General features: G+C 43.6%; 1 protein-coding gene across 1 annotated transcript in view; it reads left to right on the forward strand.

Annotated features, from left to right (window-relative positions):
* The first annotated feature begins 207 nt into the window (after window positions 1-207).
* cdh13 (cadherin 13, H-cadherin (heart)) overlaps window positions 208-19,796 on the forward strand; it is a 446,773-nt gene continuing 427,184 nt past the window's right edge. The window contains exon 1 of the mRNA XM_055009253.1: window positions 208-470. Coding sequence (XP_054865228.1) covers window positions 426-470 — 45 coding nt within the window. The 5' untranslated portion in view covers window positions 208-425. The remainder of the gene's footprint in view (window positions 471-19,796) is intronic.

Here is a 19,796-nt window from a genome sequence, read left to right on the forward strand (position 1 = left end):
ATGCTTAGTGAATCCCGGAAGCTGCACCTGCTGGTCAAACTCCAAACATTTTTTGGGGGGGATGCTGATGCTGGATGGAGAGACCTCCCTCCTCCTTCCTCCTCTCTCCCCTCTCTCATCTCCTCCGTCTCCCCTCACCCCCCCCCCCCCCTCTCTCTCTCTCTCCCTCTCTGTCCTTCTCATAAATCTATTGGTCGTGGTCTCGCCTCTCCACTCTCCGGCGCTTTGCTGCTCAGACCGCAGTTGTGTTTGCTGGAAGTTGGCAGCTGGCGGCTCTCACGGTAAAGAAAAGGCTTTCCTCTCCTCTTCTCCGGGGCTTTGGACAGTGGAATTATGAGCAGAGCTGACCCAGCCTCTAACAGCCTGTCTTGAATCCCGTTTGTGTTTCCCACCCAGAGAAAAACATTTCTTTTTTTGAACCGACCATGGAGACTGGAGTCCGCATCCTCCTGGCTTTCCTCCTCCACCAGGTAAGAGATCTGTACGTGTGTGTGCGTGTGAGGGGGTTTGGGGACTATTTCCCCCCCCCCTTTTTTTGGTCATCCGCTTGCTCACGGCTTGTCAAGTTTGTCCCATGTCTGCGGACCACAGCGCGGCTTTCCTTCCACCTGCACCGCCGCTTCCCTCCGCGCCGAGCAGCAAGTTTTTCCTCCCCCGGTTACGCGCACGGTTTTGTCATTTGTGGCACCGAGTTGGTGGCGATCTGCAGTGCTGGCTGCCACTTTAGGAATGCCTTCATGTGTTTTTTACCCAGAGAAAAGGGGTCTGAGAGGAGGAGCGGGAGGGAGAGCGCAGGGGTGTATCCTACGGCTCGGAGCAAATCACGGCTCCGGCTCTTGTCTCCGCTCGCATCTATATTCCGCTCAGACACCAACTTGAGCGTTTCTTTGGGCTTGTGAGTGTGCGTGTGTGGGAAACACAGAGAAGCATGAAGGAGAGAGAGAGAGGAGAGGAGGAGAAAGGCGTCGGAGGGTTTCAGGGACTGAAAGAGAGACAGAGAACTTACTTGGCCGCTCTGCTGTGGTATTTGTGGGTGTTTTACTCAGCCTGCTGGGTCTCCATCTCTCTCTCTAGATATTTAATAAAGCCTTTAATTCCCACCGTGATTGAGCCACTCGGCCGTTTGATTTGGCTTTAACACGGGGAGAGGGAGCTGACTGGGAACAGCTGTTTCTGCCAATGTGCCAATCAAGTGTGTTAGTGGAGTGTTTGAATGAGCAGCAGTGAGGATGATGAGGAGCCTTTATTCTCACTGCATCTCTTTATTTGGGGCTGATGTGTTTTGTAAAGTTCCCTCCTGTCCTGCTGAGGATGCTGCTTCCTCGTCCTCTTAAAGACTGGATTGGAGGTGGCTGAGGTGGAGGGTGGATATATTTATCAGGCAGCATCATGAGGTAAATATATCCACCCTCCACCACCACCACCACCACCCTCCTGAAGATCATCACACATCATGACACCGTCTCCTGGTTTTAAGCAGCAGCTCATTTTAAAATCAGCTAGCTGAGATGTTTCTACAGCGATGGGAGAGCCCCGGAGCGTGGCAGCAAATGGCTCATTTGGGAAACTGTGTTGTTGTGCTGCTCCTCTCTCTCTCATCCGGATGTGTTGGGAGGCAGCAGACAGCTCGCCTCATTCGGTTTCTCTCCTCTGACCTGTGGAGGCTCGGGTTGTGTGCATTATTCACTTTTAATTGGATAAGCCGCTGGTTCATTTCCACACCGTAGTCCAATCTTCTGATCTGAGGATTCACACTAACAACGCCTACAAACAAATTGTTTAACTCTGTTTTTATCGATTGTGACCTTGCATGCATACACCACATCCTACACACACACACACACACACACACACACACACACACACACACACACACACACACACACACACACACACACACAAGAGCTTTCCATTGACTGGATTCATTCACTAGCTCCAGGAAAGGAGCTCAGAACTAAGTGTTTTTGGTGCCACAGTGGTTCTGGGATGTCCTTTGGCCTGGTTAGCTGATTTACCAGCTGCACGGAGGAGTCTCTGTCCTCAGGCTGTCCCATCTTAATCACTTCTTACATATGCACTTTGAAAAACCCAAAAATGTAAATGATTCATCACCGATTAATGCAAGCCACAGCAAACAAAAACATATTTCTGTATTTCCCCCTCAAGTGATCTGGTCTGCAGCCTTCCTCCCCGTTTTAGAACTGCAGGAATATCCAGTCTAACATCCAGTCTAACATCCAGTCTAACCACGCCAGGCTGTGTAGATGCTCAGGTAGGGAGCCAAGATCCTCTACAATATGCTGCCGTACACACCCACCTACCACACACACACACACACACACACCAGCAGCAGCCCCCTCCTCGGTGATAAATCCCTGTTTCCCAAATGGAGCACTAAGCAGTCTCTCCACGTGGAGCAGTGATTCAGAATAAGCGGCACACAGCTGGGAGCTGCAGGTGTGAGGCTTTTTCTTCCATTCTTGTTTCTCCTCTTTGATTCCTCCTCCCTTCCCCTCATCTTTAATATATATTTGTTTGTTCTCCCCTTTCAGGCTCCGTTACCTCTGACCCCCTCCTCATGCGAAACCACTCGTTTACCTTAATTAATGTGATTTAGGAAACTTAATCCACCTTTTATTTCCTCCAAATGCTGTTTTCTCTCTGTCTCTGCTTTCTCTCACCGGTGGAGGATGACAGTTATACTCACAGTTTAAATTCTGGGCTAAAGTCTGGGCGTGTCCAACAGGAGATTTGCTGTTGTGGATGTTTATGGGTGCAGTGACCAACGGACTGTTAAAGTTCCTGTTTCAAAGAGAGATGGATGGAGAGGAGAGGGAGGTCACGGTCTCCAGGGGAAAAGAAGAAGTGTTCAAAGTGTGGTGCTGGAGACGGAGGGGTTGCCATGGTGTCCTGTTGCTCATCCACAGTCCTGACCTTCGTGGTGACACATACATTCAGAAAACACACTCCCAGAGACCTGACACCCTTTATCCTCCTCTCTGACTCCCGTTTGGTTTCCTCTCTCTCACACTGGGGTCCTAAAGGCAGCTCATTGATCAGATATCAGGCAGATGTTGCCCGTCATGTCAGTGCAATTTATTTTTCAGGAGTGAAGCGACAGGTGGGTGATATGAGCTCAGTAGTGCTTCAGCATGACGGGGTTTTTAATCTTCATCAGTTTTCTGTTTCTGAGTCACTTCTAATCACACATAGCAGTTGGTTTATTCTTGAGTCTTCTGGATCTTCTGCAGAGGATAATGATCAGTCTCTATTAGCCCCTACACTTAAACGGTACAGATTGACCCACATTATGTCCATCACCGCTGAAAATCGGTTATTCTTTCAAAATCAGACCCTCAGCAAACCTCTTTTTTCTCCAGAAGGTTTCTTAGTGCTAAACCTGCCATCCCTCTGCTCCTCTTTGGACTTTTTATGAAGGTGACAATGTGACAAGCTACAAAGTCTAATGATGACACTAATGAGCAACGCCAGTCATTAAGGAGGGTAATTCCTTCCTTTCTTCCTTCCTTTCCCCCGTCTCTCCTCCTCACCCCTTTCCTCACCCCTGTCCTCACACTCTTTCCTCATTCTGAGCATTCATCTTCTCCGTCTGCCGCCCATCCAAAATAAAGGGTTAGAGTTTAGAAAAATTGCAGAAAAGTTTGCAATTTTAACGGCCTACAGAGACGCACAAACACTCGGAATAACGGGAGCATGAAATGGTTGAAGTGAAATCCAGACTGTGCTGTCTAAATGTACCCTGGTGTTACTGCGGTTCTAACAATCACATGGCAAATAGGCTTTCTAGTTGGAGCTGTGAGGTTTCAGTCTCCTTCACATTTTACTTATCTGTGCTGTTTCCTGTGTGAATGCCGACCACAGTCGCGGTGTTAGAGTGGCTCTTTGGAGGGTTTTTTCTTCTTCTTGGACTCCACAGTTATCGACGGACGACTTTAAAAGCTTCCTGTAAATAAAATGCACACGTGTAGGTACATGAGCAGAAGGATGCTGAGACACACACACACACGTATGAACACACCCGTCTGCTGATTCCTTCCTTGTAATGGGAGACTCGGAAACAAGAGTTTTTTTTTTATTTAGTCGTGTGTTCCCTGGTGACTGTGGTTGAGCAGTAATGGTCTATAAGGTCAAACGCTATCTTAACTCCGCTGAGAGAGGGTGTGACCTTTGTGGGAAACAGTCTTCTTTCCCTCGACGTTGGCGCTGCTCTCTCCAGAGGACTGGGAGTGGATGAGAGGAGGATGAACCGAAGCGAGGATGAGGTATAGAGATAGAGAAGTAATTAAAGTAAATATGTCCCCTCAGCGCTCCAATAGAATCTGACTGCATTTGATATAAGTGGCCTAATTATGCAAAATGCCAACGGACATGTGAAATGTAGCAAGTGTTTAAAAAAAAAAAAAAAAAAAAGGGCTGCGTCCTAAGAGGGTGGATTAATGGCTTATTTGTGAGTGAAGAGCCAGACAAACACACAGAAAGGCCTGATGTGTGAAGGACACGATGCCACGCTGTCCCTCCAGTTGGTCATGTTTTCATCTCAGTTTGTTCTCTTCTTGTCAATTTCGTGGTCGGACAAGCAGACAAACAGACACACTGATAAAGCGGTGACAGACGTACAAAGAGCCACAGATACCAGGTCCAGATAATGGAGGAAGAAAAGCAGCTGTGCCACCAGATGACCAAACTAAAGTGTGGGAGAAAGCGAGATATGATGCCCACCCCTACCCTCTCGCCATCTCTCGCTGTCTCCTCATCGTCCACAAACACCCCCTGTAACACAGATATTTATGAGGTATTCAACCACTGTGCTTGTCTGCCTCTTCTCCACAAACATCCAGATCTGCCATACCCTCTCTTTTGCTGTCACACACTCACTCTCACAAGCATGAGACTGTGTTTTTGTGGGAGTTTCTTTTTTCGGCGTGATTGCGATGACTCCTCTTTATTGCCATAAAGGGTTTGAAGCCGGCAGCAACACAGTGGGAGTATTCATGTAAAAGGCTGGTACTGCAGGGTCCTATTTCTATTCTATTTCCACAAGAGTAGCTTTACTTTAGTGGCAGACGATGATACTGTAAGTTGCATTAGCTTTTCAGCGCGAAGTCCTCAGATGTGGCTTTGATGCAGCTTCTTTTTTTATTTTGTTAAGCTAATAGATGTGTCGCAGACCGTTCTCCAGTCATGAATAAGAGCCACTTAGCATAGGTCACTGAATAGTCAGCTTTTCATCACTGACTGCATTGGTAATTGTAGCCACGGGGTCAAAATGGTGACGGAGAGCCAGCTGCACTTGATTTATTTTTCATGAGAGTATTCGTAGGTGTGTTGCTCTCTGCTGGTGTTTTTTCTGCAGATAGACGGGATCCTGCTGCAGCTCTGTGTCGCCGGTCACCCTGTAACTCACACTGAAACGTATAGAAAGGAAAGACATATTTTGGAAGAAAAAAACTCATATTTACTTGCACTTTTTGAACTAAAAGCGCCGACCCCATCGTCATTAGGGTTGCGAGGGGCTGGAGTCTATCCCAGCTGTCTTAAGCCTGGGTTTTGCTTTCCACATGAATGTGACACACAGAAATGAGACGCTTGGAAATCCGCTTGAGAGAACGTATGTGGCATTTATACTCCGCGCGGTGTCTGCTCCCAACCTGCAGGGGCTAGCGTATCTAAACACACATCTACCACAGAACTAAACTAGAGTAGAAGAAGTTTTCCATCGTTTACACCACTTACAACATGGCATTTTAGTGAAGAGCTGCAGTTAGTTTTAATTTCAAGGCATGACTCATTCATAACCCGGTTACCACGGTGATCTCTGTGTGAGAAATAGTATAAATGCCTGGATTTCTGAAGTTGTGCTACTAGGAGCTCCTGTTCTTCTGTGATGTTTTCCCATAGACTGTATGTTTTCCTGTATGTCTCCGTCCACGTTGTTAGAAAAAATTGGAGGTAAGCGACACAGAAATGTTCTGCTTGAGACGGGCCGTGTGAGGGGGCGGGGCTGTTAAAAAATTCATCCGCATCGAGCCGCACAGACCTCACGGACGCATTAAACAACCTTTAGGGTGAAGGCAGGGGACACCTGGACAGGTAACAGTCTATCACAGGTTCACCTGGACAGGTAACAATCTATTACAGGGCTACACATAGAGACAAACAATCACGCTCACATTTACACCTACGGACAATTTAGAATCATCAATTAACCTCAGCAGGTTTTTGGATTAGGGCTGCACAGTGGTCAGTGGTTAGCTCTGTCACCTTGCAGCTAGAAGATCCCTGGTTCATGTCCCGGCCTTCCTGGGATCTTCCTGCATGGAGTCTCCATGTTCTCCTGTACATGTGTGGGTTCTCCAGGTTCTCCAGCTTCCTCCCACAGTCCAGAAACATGCTGAGGTTAACTGGTGATTCTAAACTGTCTGTAGGTGTGAATGTGAGTGTGATTGTTTGTCTCTATGTGTAGCCCTGAGATAGACTGTTACCTGTCCAGGTGAACCTGTGGTAGACTATTACCTGTCCAGGTGAACCTGTGACAGACTGTTACCTGTCCAGGTGTGCCCTGCCTTCACCCTCAGTCAGCTGGGATAGACTCCAGCCCCCATGACCCCGATGAGGATTAAATGGTGTAGGTAATGGATGGATGGATGTTTCTGGACTGTGGGAGGAAGCTGGAGAACCTGGAGAAAAGCCACACATGTACAGGAGAACATGGAGACTCCATGCAGGAAGATCCCAGGAAGGCCGGGATGCCAACCGGGGATCTTCTAGCTGCATGGCAACAGAGCTAACCACTGACCACTGTGCAGCACACACGTAAAGCAGCACTTCTAATTTTTCATGTCTTTCAGCTTTCAAATCTTTCAGTCAGAGTTTTGGGAGTTAGTTTTTTAGAGTTTAATGAAGCCTAGAAACGTGAAAGCACATCTGAACACTCCCCCAGCAGTGTGTGATGCCTGGCCAGCTGTGTGCTTACCTTGCACTGTCCCCCGTGGGTTTGTCTACCTCTGGCACACTAACAGAGTTTTTCCTCGCTCGAAATGAAATGAAAAAGTGGTAACTCGGCTCACTTAACCTTTTGATGTTTCTTTTAACATCTGCTTAGTCAAACTTTCTGAGGGGGTGGCAGTGGCTCGTCACGCTGAAGCTGAACTCCGCATTTCTCTGGATAACAGATCGCATCTATTACTGCATCTTCCAAAAATGTTCAGTGGATTAACAGTAAATCAGATCCTAATGCAAGCTTGTATACAAATCCTGGCTTTAGGAAACTCATCATAGACTGGGAGAGAAAGTGGTGATGGTTTGGGCAACATGTTCGATCCTGTAGATGAGTCTGTAGATGAGTCTGCTGCGTATTTCATGTGCTCTAATGTATGAATTTTGTTAGCAAAGAAAGCTAACTGAATGGAAGATTAGTCGGTGGTGAACATTTGCATCATGCTGATTAATCATGAACACACACACACACACACACACACACACACACACACACACACACACACACACAAAATTTCTGCCAACCGCTGCACATTAACAAAGCTCCTCGTTTCTCACTCCCTAATCCGCTGCGATTGTTGAATTCTTCCTGTAATAATTCCGTGTTGACTCTTGCTTTGAAGCAGTCATTTGCCAGCTGATTCAGAACTGATCTCAAGGTTGGTGTTAGAAAAACACATCAAATGCTGTTTTTGTTTGCAAATGAGACACAATGCCGCACCTTTCCTGCCAATATCAAGACAGCCAGGAGTGCTACATATGGTCCTAAAGCTGGATAACACCTGATGCATCGTCGTCACCTTGACTTTAACATTGTGTTTGTATTTTTTAAGAGCTCCGGTGGAAAGTGATTCTGAGATGTGCCGCTGCTTTACTCTGGAAGCATGTGATGTGATTGTTTGAAGGCTTCAGCCCGACATTTTCATTCTCTACCGACGTGAGTCTGGGGTTTTTCTCCGTGTTCTGCCAGGGTCTTTGAAGTAATCAAATCCCTCTCTGCTGTTAAACGGAACTGATAGCTAAGAAAGTCTTCTTGACTTTAACAAGGAATCACTCCGGCTTATTCACTTTATCTCTTTTTGTCTTTTTTTTGGCTCCAGAGCCTTCCTTTACCTCCTTTTTTTTCACTCCTCCTATTCATCTTGTCTAATGTACACCAGACAGCAGAACACCTCATTTTATCCCCCTTTCAGTCCCCATGCTCTCTTATCCAGTCCTGGCAGACGTATTTGGCCCCTGAGAAGAATCTGAGCAGGTGTTTTTTTTTCCCCCGCCCTGATGGCTGCAGTACCGCCCCAGTAGCCTAGATGGCGACAAAATGCCAGATATTCTTTGGAAAGCTGTCAGGGATAATTGCCACTCAGATCCACTTAGTGTTTAAACTGTGTGTGGGTGTGTACATGTGTTTGCTTGTGCATGTATGCCAGTACGGTCCCGGTAAGAGTGTTTTTTTTGCAAAGGTGCTTTATAGAGGTAGAGTGGCCATTTAAACCCCCTGAACTCGACTGTCAAGAAACAGACAGGAACTGGAGGACTCATTTGAAGTGAGCACACAGAGCTCTATATTGGTGCCTACACTGGCAGGTCGCTTCAAGGCAATTAGAATAGCTCTTCCTACTTATTGCTTTTGATGTCAGCATGTGGGGGAATGAGAGCACCAACTTTTTGCCTGCCGCTGACAGAGGGGGCTGCCACTTCTGTTGAATTCCTTTAGACACAATTAACGTCACTCTCCATTCACAGGTTTATCTCATATTAATACCAGCAGGTCCAGGGCTTTGAGCTTACAAATGAATTAAATGGTGGGGCAAAAAACGAATTAAGTGGGAATGAAAAGGCAAGGGGAAAGCCACTGGGTCAGTAATGACCTCATCCATGACAGCTTTATGTTCCACTTTTACTGTGTGGAAGAGGTTTGAATTCTCTGTTCAGGGTGATCTCTACTTTGATGATAAAACTTATGTAATATTTAGGCCGGGAAACATGGCAGAGCTGCTATATTTGATACTTCCTCATGTACACAGAGCTTTCTTCATTTCAAAGGATTCCCTTCTAGAAAGCTACATCTTGCTGTAGACAAAAGACCGACTTGACTGGAGTGTTCGTCATTAACAGGCGGTGGGTTATTTCTGGGTAAATTGTCATGTTGTTGTAGACTGAAAGGCAGATTGTTGAATTAAGATCAGCCTGTTCTTTTCTTTAATAATCTTATTGACAGTAGCAACACAATGCCTCGGAGCAGCCAACCTATCACCAGAACCACCACGTTATGTTTAAGCTATCAGTTAGCTTGAAGTTGTAAATCTCCTTCATTTGCATCAGTACTCATCGATGCCCAGTGTTTGTGTAAGACTCTGATCCAAAGAGACTCATCCAAACCGCCTCCTGATCCATGCCGGATTTGGTCCTGCAGACCCAAAGTAATTAAAACAGAGTTTAGGGCATCAAGCAATCCATCTGCACAAGTGCATGAATAGCTGTTTGAAAGTACACTTCGGGGCTTCTGGTGGAGCTGCTTGCGCTACGATGCTCAGGGGAGGCCTGGGGCAGCAGTAATGAAGGTAGCGATGAGGCTCTGGCTGGGGAGACGTCGTATCCACCCCCTCACACATACGCTCTGACTAATTCTAACAACTGAAAACATGCCTGCTTGTCATTAAAAGTGCTTTTTGAAACCACAGATAAGGATTCTGCTTTTCAGACAACAGCGATATGACGGAGCTGACCTCTGCCCCATTCATTCTCTGAACACCACCCTCTTATCAACCGTAAGGGTGATGCAGCTATAGGCTTTCTGACAGAGATTCAGGGAGAGGCGAGCTGACTGGATTTGATTTTCATTAGGATTGCATGTCTTTACTGTCACATCCTCTCTCACCTTGCACGCTTTACTGGATGCAATTTTCCGCTGTGGTGACCTCCATACTGACGGCCTGGTTTTTCACGCCACAGTAGAGTCACAGCGGGTGGCCGGTTATCAGTGCATTTACCATCACAGCCCCCTGTGGTTGACCTGCTCAAACAGGGCTTTTCTACCTTTCCTTCAGTCACACCAGAGGACACGCTCCGCTGCTGCAGGAACAACCTCCTACAGAATTACAGGAACTCCAGCTGGCTGTCAGCAGTCACTGTGTTCTGCAGCGACCTGGGATGTTCGGTCGCTCATATGCTCCCTCACACACTTCTCACAGACAACTGAAGGCTGACACAGCCGGGACGAGCTCAAGTTACTGAAGTTACTGCCTCACAGAGAGGCCGGAGGATCGATGGGAGATAATTATTTCTAATGGAGCCGGAGGAGGAAGGAGAGCGTGTGTACACATTTCACCTGCAGCATTTGACAAAGATTTTTTTGTCTTTGCGATTTAATTAACCACCATTGAGTGAATTGACTGCTTCTGTTGTTAAATGTAGCTATTTAATCAGAGTCCAGTTTAAAAGCAACTTCAAGACCCTAAAACAATGACATAGTTTCACAATAATGTGTGAAACAGGGAGTTTTTATTTCAGCTTTGTGTGTTTATAGATTTTTGTACGTGTGATTAGAACAATTTGATGCAATCTTTTGTGAAACTGGCTGATATTTACATGGATCTATCCTGTGATTTATGATAATGTGTCTTGGTATGGTCAATATGTCCTCATGACAGATTGTATATTAAGATGGACAAACGCCTGATCCAAAAATGAGCACAGCTGTGGAGTGTGAGTGGAGCTCCAGTGGACCTTATCCTGTAACGGTACCCACTACCATTAATTATGTATAGATTTAAACCTTAATACAAGTTTAATTAGTGAGTGATATCAGATTTTATCCCCTGTACTGTCACCATGAACAGGAAAGCTAGTTATGAAGAGTAAAACCGCTCTGTGTACCAGGAAAACATGTTTATTTCTGTTCTGAAGTCGAGCATTATGAGGACTGAGTCGCTTTTTGGAGCCAGTCTCAATTGTCCATTCAAGGAGCTGCACTTTGGCATCATTTTCTTTGACATTTTAGGAACTTACTTGTTCTTTTTTTTATCGTCTTTTGAGGTGATCTGGACATTGGATATGAAACTACATAAAATAAGAATCAGTAAGCTTCAGGGCAGCTGGTAAACAGGTTTCGTTACCTCTGGACAGAACGTCTCAGCATCCCAGGCTTCTCTTCTTATGTTCCAAACCCTCAGCAAGAAAACAAATAAGTGGATTTCCCAAAATGTCAGAGTATTTCTTTACAGACATCTAGAAAGATGTGTGAGGCAGCCGGCAGAAAACACAGTCTGTGGTGAAGTTAGGTCAGGAAAAAGACAGAAAAAAGTTGGAATGGGGAGAAAGGAAAAGAAATATAAGAAGACCAGTTTCCTCAGTCCATATGACACGTAGAAAACTGAACTTATAATGGAGTAGAACAATGGAAAACAAAAAGGCAGCGGTGACTGATACCCATTCATCAGGTAGCCTACAGTTTTAGCTTTTAAGTCAGTTGTAATACCTGGATTGTGCAATAAAACATAGCAGCTGAAAGTCATTTAAGACGTGAGGAATATAAGGATGTTTTTAACAGCTGATCATTTATTTAGGCTATGTATGCATGCACTTTTCATTCTTCCACTCAAACACTTTGGAGGCCTTTTATTCACTTTCTCACCCACATATTCTGCATACCAGAAACTGTGATACAATACAAATGAAAATATGAAAATACAAATGAAACGTCGTCCTTGACCCTGGACAGCGTAGCTCATGGAGACCGGGGAGGCAGCTGCAGGAATCCTGGAATATTTTATTGTTCATAATTGGACTCTAGCATGCAACACTAATCCAAACTTTTATTCAGAATAGTCCAAAAACCAAAACACTTTAGAAAGCAAATGCACGTCGAGCGTTTGACTCCACCAGGTGCTCCTTGATTACTCTCAACATCAGAAGAACAATTTATTCTCTCTCCCAGTCTGAATGTGAAGAGGCTCTAGCACTTAAACTTTGCTTTTTTATTTTTTTTTGCTGTGGGTGGGTGGAAACTGCTTCTATGCTCAACTTGGAAAGTATCTTGACTTCGCCAAGAAGTGGTGGTAGCTGTGTGGGGGCAGACATTAGGATGCTGTGCCAGAATGAGAAAGTATATGACGAGGGAGATGCTTTTTTTCTTGCAATAAATTCAAAAATAATGATGTGAAGTAAAGAGTAATTGCAGTTCTTGCAGTGAAATTTGTCATCCCCACCTCACCCAGCTGGTCGAGGCAGACGGTGGCCTTCCCTGAGCCTGGTTCTGCCGGAGGTTTGTTTTTCCTTCCCTATTCTTGTTTTTTTTTCATTCCTTCCCACCTTTGCTCATAGGGAATCCAAAGACAACCCTAGATTGTTAGTTTTTCTGGGTATAATTCGTACGGTCTGTATTTTACTATGCTAAGCGCTGTGAGATGGCATGTTGTAAATCTGTGCTATATAGATACGACTGAATTGAATTTGCTTACAAAAGTGCATGTTTTGCGATGCTTTGTCACACTGGAGATTAGAATTATTATTTTTTTTTAATATATATCAGTGATTGATCTGCTCCTTAACTCCACTGAAACATTATCTGCAGCTCTTAAGACTTTAGCTGTTGACTTCTTTTAATAGTTGCACTAGCAGGAAGTGTTTTTGTGTTTGAAAGTTAGTCCTCTGACCATGAAATGTCCCAACAGGTAGTTTGGAAGGGTCGTCTATTGAAACCTCCCATTTGGACGATGTTTCATAAACATAAAATAAATATTGGCACATAAAATGCATAAAGTGGAAGATAATGGACACTCTTTTTCAGTGCTGCAGGTTGCAGAACTGACATTCACATTCTGGAGGGTTTTGAGGATCCGATTTGAGATGAAAACAGAGAAGCAGCTGGAGTAGATGTTGGCTCATCCTGGAATGGCTTCCAAAGAACGAATCAGCTTAATGCAACTGTCTGAAGGCTTTTATTCCAGATAAGGATGTGTGATCTAAAGAATAACAGCAGCTCCAAGATGAACTAGTCTGTATCCTCTGACATGAATCTGAGCATGACTGGCCAGTGAGAGGAGGGAGTGTGTTGAAGTGAAATGCTGAATTCATTAGTTTGTCATGTGGCACTTTCATTCTGTTTTGCTTTTAGCTTGTGACTGAATACGTTTCATGGAACAGTGGGATTTTCTAGACTCATTCTGTGGCTTCTATACGAGGGGAACACTGATTGTCAGCCTGGGTGATCATTGTGACCGGTATTTGACTTTGTTCCCATCATCTGTATTTTTATTGACTGATTATCGATTAATTAATTGTGCTACTTTAGATCTGATGCAGCTCGTCTCTCTGTCTGTTGTCCCTCTGTGGTCTCAGAAATGTCTTTCAAACAGCAAACAGAAGATGATGGAGAAACATCATCTTCCAGGAACAAAAGTGGTTGGAACAAACTCTTGGATGATCGTATATCGGAGATCACTTAAACGTTTGGTGAAATCATATCATAAGAAATCAACAGTAGAACTCATGGCTGTTTAATAATGAAAGTAAGAACATTTCCACATGAAGGGAACTCCAAGGATTGGGACCAAACAACTGTAGCTCTAAGAAAACCACTGATCAGTGAGGATGATCAGAAAAAAAAGGCTTCAGTTTGCTATGGAGCATAAAGACTGGACTCTGGATCAATGGAAGACGGTCATGTGATCTGATGAGTCCAGATTTACCTGGTTCCAGAGTGATGGGGGGATCAGGGTAAGAAGATGAAGTGATGCCCTCATCATGTCTAGTCCCTACCAGCCTGTGGGGGTTAGGGTTATGATCTGGGGTTGGTCAGGTTCTCAAACGTTATGTTCCCACGGATCGTCCTCCACAGAATCCAGACCTCAGCCCCACTGAGAATCTTTGGGATGTTCCGGAGAAGACTTTGTCCGACTCTCCCATCATCAATAGAAGATATAGGTAGAAAACTAATGCATGTCTGGACAGAAATGAATGCTGTGACATTGCAGAAGCTTAATGAAACGATGCCACAAAGAATGAGTGTCGTTCTCAGAGCTAAAGGTCCAATGAAATATCAGTGTGACTTTTCTTTGGATGTTCAGTGTACTACATCTGGGCTTTATGGTGTGTTTTGTTAGAGTGTGTTCATCTGGAGCCATCATCGTTTTAATGGCCCCCACAGAGCCCTCATGGGATCCTCAGGACTTAGCATAGCATACAGTTGGGTCACACATCATGTACATGTCTGATCAGTTGCTCCTGAGAGAAAGTAAAAGACGCTTTCCTCATTTGCTCTCATTCCACACTATCCACACTAAGACACTCGGACGTTTTCACACAAGCATCCACACATGCAGGCGTTCCTAAATGCACACACACTGCTGCAGGAAGTGCTAATGAGTGTCTGGGTGTTCTTCAGCTGCATTCTGGGAACTGACAGCTGGAGCCAACCCTGGTTCAGAACACACTCAGACCCTGATGTTCAGCTGCACACATCAGATCTGGACCAATTTATTTCTTCATTTATTGCATTTATTACACATTTTTAATCCAAGTTTCCAGCACCTAATGTTGAAACACAAGCAGAGGATGAATCGGTGGAATAATCTTACCTTGAAGACTTGTTATTTGACGCAGTAAAGAATAGAAATATTCTTTTCATATTCATTTTAATCCATTTATACAATCTTATCATACCTCTTCTTGGATTTGAGCCAGACTCATGAATTTGATGACTTGCAGTTCAACTTTTACAGCAGTGACTTGGAATGTTTTCATATCTTCTCTCATAGTCAAACAATCAAATTTATGTCGTGAAAAAATGTGCAGTGAATCCGTTGATAGCGGTGACAATAAATCAGCTGGACATGAGATAATATCACTGAACAAGCACGAGCCAAAGATTTGCCTGGTGGAGCAGAATTCTCATTTATTTCTCTCACAAGTTCAAGTGACACATTTCTCTGATCAGCTGTAAATGTGGTTCTGATGGTTGATTTTCTGGGTGCAAGTAACTGGTACAGCTCAGTATCTTTAATCAGAAAACACGCTGCAGATTGACAGCAGTCTGTGGAAGAAGCTAACAGCCGCGATATGTTTTAACTCCAAAGCTCACACAAACATCTTCCTCTGAAGAAAGTCATCCTGAGGCTGATGAAGTGGGTCAGTAGGCTGTTTAGAAGAGCTAATAATGCCTTTAAATTCACTCATATGCACCCTATTTAATTGTGATGACATTTATATGGGGTTATTATTATACAATATTCAAAAGCGCCACTCAAACTGTCACTGATGCCATAAAAATGTGTTTTAAGCTCATCAGTGTGAAATCTCTAAATCAGGACCTTCAGGATTTGGGTCATTGAGCTTGTGGATGAAAAGTCGACTACAGCTGTTATTTTAATGAATGTGATGTATATTAAATCATGTTTTACATCTTCCACTGTTCAGTGTTCAGTCAGTAATCATGCTGCCACTCATTCCTGGGTGTTTGTTGCATTTTCAATCAACAAGAAGTGAAGATCTCAATCACGTCTTTATTTATTTCCTTCATTCTAATCTCCTTCTCTGACTCGACAGTCAAGACTTGAGAATTAAAAACTTCTTCCAACCTTTTCCTGATGCTGCGAAGGTCAGAGGTCCTTCAGGCATCTCAGTTTCCATCTTTTTCTTTTTCTCACTAATTCCCTCGTTTATTCTCTGTTCTGGTATTTTCTGCACACTTATGAAAAACTAAAACAACGGAGCTGCTCTGCATTCACCGCACACAAGATTACAGTCCAGCTCCCTCCTCCAGCCTCAGTGTGGTTAAAGATGCAGAGTGGAAAAGACAGATAAAGAGTGAAGCAAAGAGAAGAAGAGAGACTGGTGGAGGTAATGATGGTGAGGTGGGTGGAGGTTGGAAAAGGTGAGGCAGGTGGAGAATGGAGGGATGGCAGAAGCAGGCTGGGAGAACAGAACAGAGATAGAGGAATTACAGAAGATGGAGGCTCTCTGGCAGCGCTGATGTGTGGACGGTGGGTGGACAGGGTCGCTGAGTTGTGGCTCTGAAATGGGTCCTGACAGAGTCATTTCTCACGTGGAGATTTACCCAGGCTTCCTCCAGTAGTGGGAGGACGAGAGTGAACGACCCTTTCCACTTGTCATGAATATTTATTGGGTGAGAGCATCCACAGGGTGCTGCGTAGAATGACAAGTCGGACTCTCTAAAGCAACAACCTATATTCTATTCCCATCTATTTCTTCACCCCCTTCCACCTGCGACTGCTTCTCATCTAATCTGTGCTCCTGTTTTCACCTGCTTGTTTAAGGCAAGTTTCTGGACAGAACATGCTCCAAAGAGCAGCTATAAATGCATTCATGAGAAGCACCAGGCGTTCTGTGCACATCGTACGCAGCGAAAACCAGCTCATAGCAGACGCAGCTTCACACGCAAACATGTTTTCTGTCATCGTTTCTTACATGTGGAATAAAGTAGTGACTTTTCTTTGCTGTATGGTAATGATGACAGGCACACATTTAACCCTCCTGTTGTCTTCATTTATGGGCACCGAAAAATATTGTTTCCTTGTCTGAAAAAAATCCAAAAATTCAGCAAAAAAAAATTCCCCAAATTTCTGAAAATTTGCAAAACCTTCAGGAAGAAAATTCCAATAATTCCTTAAAAGTTTTAGGAAAATAAATCCCCCAAATTTGGCAAGAAAATTCTTGTAACCATTTTCAAAAAATAAGTAAAAATCTTCCAAAAAAATCCTAAAAATATCTAAAGTGATTCCATGTATATCAGTAAAACTTCTAATATTTTCTTCAAGAACATTTAGAAAAAAATCAGTTGATTTTTTTCTAAAAGTTCTTAAAGACTCGCTTCTTTTTAACATTTCTTTTTCCCCCCACAAAAAAATGTTCAAAGATTTCCCGAAAATGTGGAAGTTTTCATTGTGAAAATATATTTTTTTCCACATTTTTAACCTTTAAAACAGATCAGTTTGACCCTCAGGACGACACGAGGGTTGAAAAGATCTGCTGCCTTTTTGAGGAGTTTAAGCACATTCTGGAATTTCGCATTAGAAAAAAGTTGCTGAAAATTGCAAATTTTGAATAAAAAACTTTGCAATTTTGCAAAAAGTAACCATTTTAATGCTCCCTTGACTTGGTTCCAAAAAGCTTCATAAGAGATGGAAACAAGTTTTTCTGAAAAGGTTCTGATTTAAATCACATTTCTGATCAACCGTTTCCAGTTCAGTTGTTTTATGTTTTTTTGTTGTTGTTTCCAAACGGCATGAAACAGCCAAAGCTCACTGAAGTGAAGGAATAATTACAGCTTAGCCAACTGGAAAACCATTCTGGAAGATTTCTTTCTATCTCTCATAGATGGCCAAAGTTTTTTGTTTCTTCTTTTTTGAGTTTTTGAGGAGCCTATATCAAGACCTTCTGATGACACTGTGTAACACCAGTACATCAGTATTTTTGAATATTGAAACATTAAGGTAACATCATTCCAGTTTTTGATCTAACACCACTTTAAAAGACACATTTCTCTAATGGCAGATGGTAGATTAGGCAGCAGACAAACAACTGATTTTGTTTTCAAGCTTCTTTTGTTCTAAAACGGTTTATAGAACCAAATCTAATTTGTATTTTCTTGTCTTTTTAACATTTTTTTGCAACATTTCAAACATTCACTTCAAATTCACTTGAAAGTTACATAAAAAGCTTCAAGAAGAACTTAACAAATGACTGAAAGTTGGGGTTTCTCTGTCATCTCTATTTTAGGGTTTGAAGTATCTGTCATAGCAATATCGCTTCCTGGTTTTATTTATTTCTGTAATTGCTGTCCTTATGGCTTTGTTTTGGTCTCCACCAACTCCCAAAGGAAATAAGTGACTCTAGCAGATCGGTGCTCTGCCACGTTCACCAGCTACTCTCAAAGTCTGCTCACTGTTTGGTTGCTTGGCAGGTAAAATATTGGAGCTTTTTGGTTGCAAACAGATGCCAGATGCAGCTTTTAGTGAAAACGCAAAAGTTTCAGGAAATGCTTAGTAGAGTAGATGTGAGGAGAACTGCAACATCTGGTGAAAATCCTTTGTGATTGGGTAACTGTTCACTTCTTTAACATATTTTCTATTGCATTTAGTCACTTGACTCATTTTAAAACATATTTCGTCATACATTAAATTCCAGTTGACACACAGGTCTCAGGAATAGTGTAAAAGCTTCCTGCGTGATTGACTGTTTCGCCATGGCAGAGTTTTGACTTCACATAAACGGTCTAATTGCGTCTGTTCTCATAATATCTACCCGCCATGACAACCCTCCATTACCCAGTGTGGCTGAAGGGCCGTATCCCCTAAATGAAATGGCCTTGTTTGCAGAATCTAACTTATCCTCTACGACCTCAAATGGCCCAACACAACCCCCTCCATGCTGGAATCTAAATCCGTGGCGTTTGGTGAACAAATGAGACTCCATCGCAGAAGTTCAAACATTTTCCTTCCATCATTATCCCTGTATCAGTTCGCTCTAGCAGCAGCCATTGTGTTCTCTAAATAGCCCTTTCATGATCATGTTACCAGCTATGGCTGCACAGATCTGGAGAGAGATTTGGACCCAGGCTGGATCATCTGTCTGCATGGCGGCATTAGCCAGAGCTCTGCAGGCTGGATGAACCGGAGCTCAAGTGTTGAAGGCAGAGCTTCCAGCAACGGGTTGACAAAAAGTCCGTCCAGCTCATTATTCTGATGCCTCCACTGGCTCTAATTTTTATAGCCATTTCTTTACATTCATCTCTGGCACCAGCATCTCCATTTCTCCTTTTTAATCATGATGTATGTGAGTATATGGAGACTTGTAAAAGCCATTAATATATGGAGATCAGCATGTATATGGGGACCAATAAAAGCCATTAATGCTTGAAGTAAAACGAATGAAATGATTATATTTTAGCCAAGGAAGCACTTGAAGGATATTATGTCTGTCTTATCAAATACCATCAGCCGTAATGTCTCTCTCATTAAATAAGACATCCCAAAGAGGCTGTCATTAGTCCACTTAAAGCAGAGCTGAAGTGTATATATGGTCCACGCAGCTCTCTGTTGCATTTCCTGCTCAGGAACTGCTTGACTTGTTGCTCCGTTACCTCCAGAGAGAACAGAAAGTGAAAATGGATTTGGAGGAGAGAAGCACGGATGCTATTTCCCCTTAAGCCGAGTGGTAAACAATGGTGACAAGAGCAAGTTTTCAATAACTTTAAAGCAGAAGGGAGAGAAATAACGAAGTGCAGCCTTGTTTTCAATTATTTAATTTTCACTTGGTTGTATTACAGCCCCAGTAAATAAGGACGGATATGAAAACTGACAAACAGTAAACGGGCATGTGTGTGTATTTGCGGGCGTGGGCGGGTTCCTATTTCTCATTTTTTGGTTGGCTTGTGAGCAGAGGTTTTTACACATTGCCCTGTGTGTGGAAAGAGAGGAGAGAGAATGGTTTGAGGCAATCTTTTTTTATCCTGCTGAATCTCTCTCTGGGTGGAGAGATTGGGCTTTGTACCTGTGATTGGAGGGAATTAAGGCCTGCCTTTGGTAGCCGGCAATAGCAGACACCTGGGAAACAGGTTGAATGTTGACTTGTGTGTGTGTGTGTGTGTGTGTGTGTGTGTGTGTGTGTGTGTGTGTGTGCGTGTGCAGAAAGAGAAAGCGAGAGATTAAGTCACACCATCAAATATTCACAGCTCCTCCAGGCCACCCTTTTCTCTCACCTAACTGATAACTAACTGCACTGAAAGGACTCGGCTGCTCTTTTTAGCCCTCTACCTTCTC

This window comes from Amphiprion ocellaris, chromosome 3 (assembly GCF_022539595.1).
Source record: "Amphiprion ocellaris isolate individual 3 ecotype Okinawa chromosome 3, ASM2253959v1, whole genome shotgun sequence".
NCBI lineage: Eukaryota > Metazoa > Chordata > Actinopteri > Pomacentridae > Amphiprion > Amphiprion ocellaris.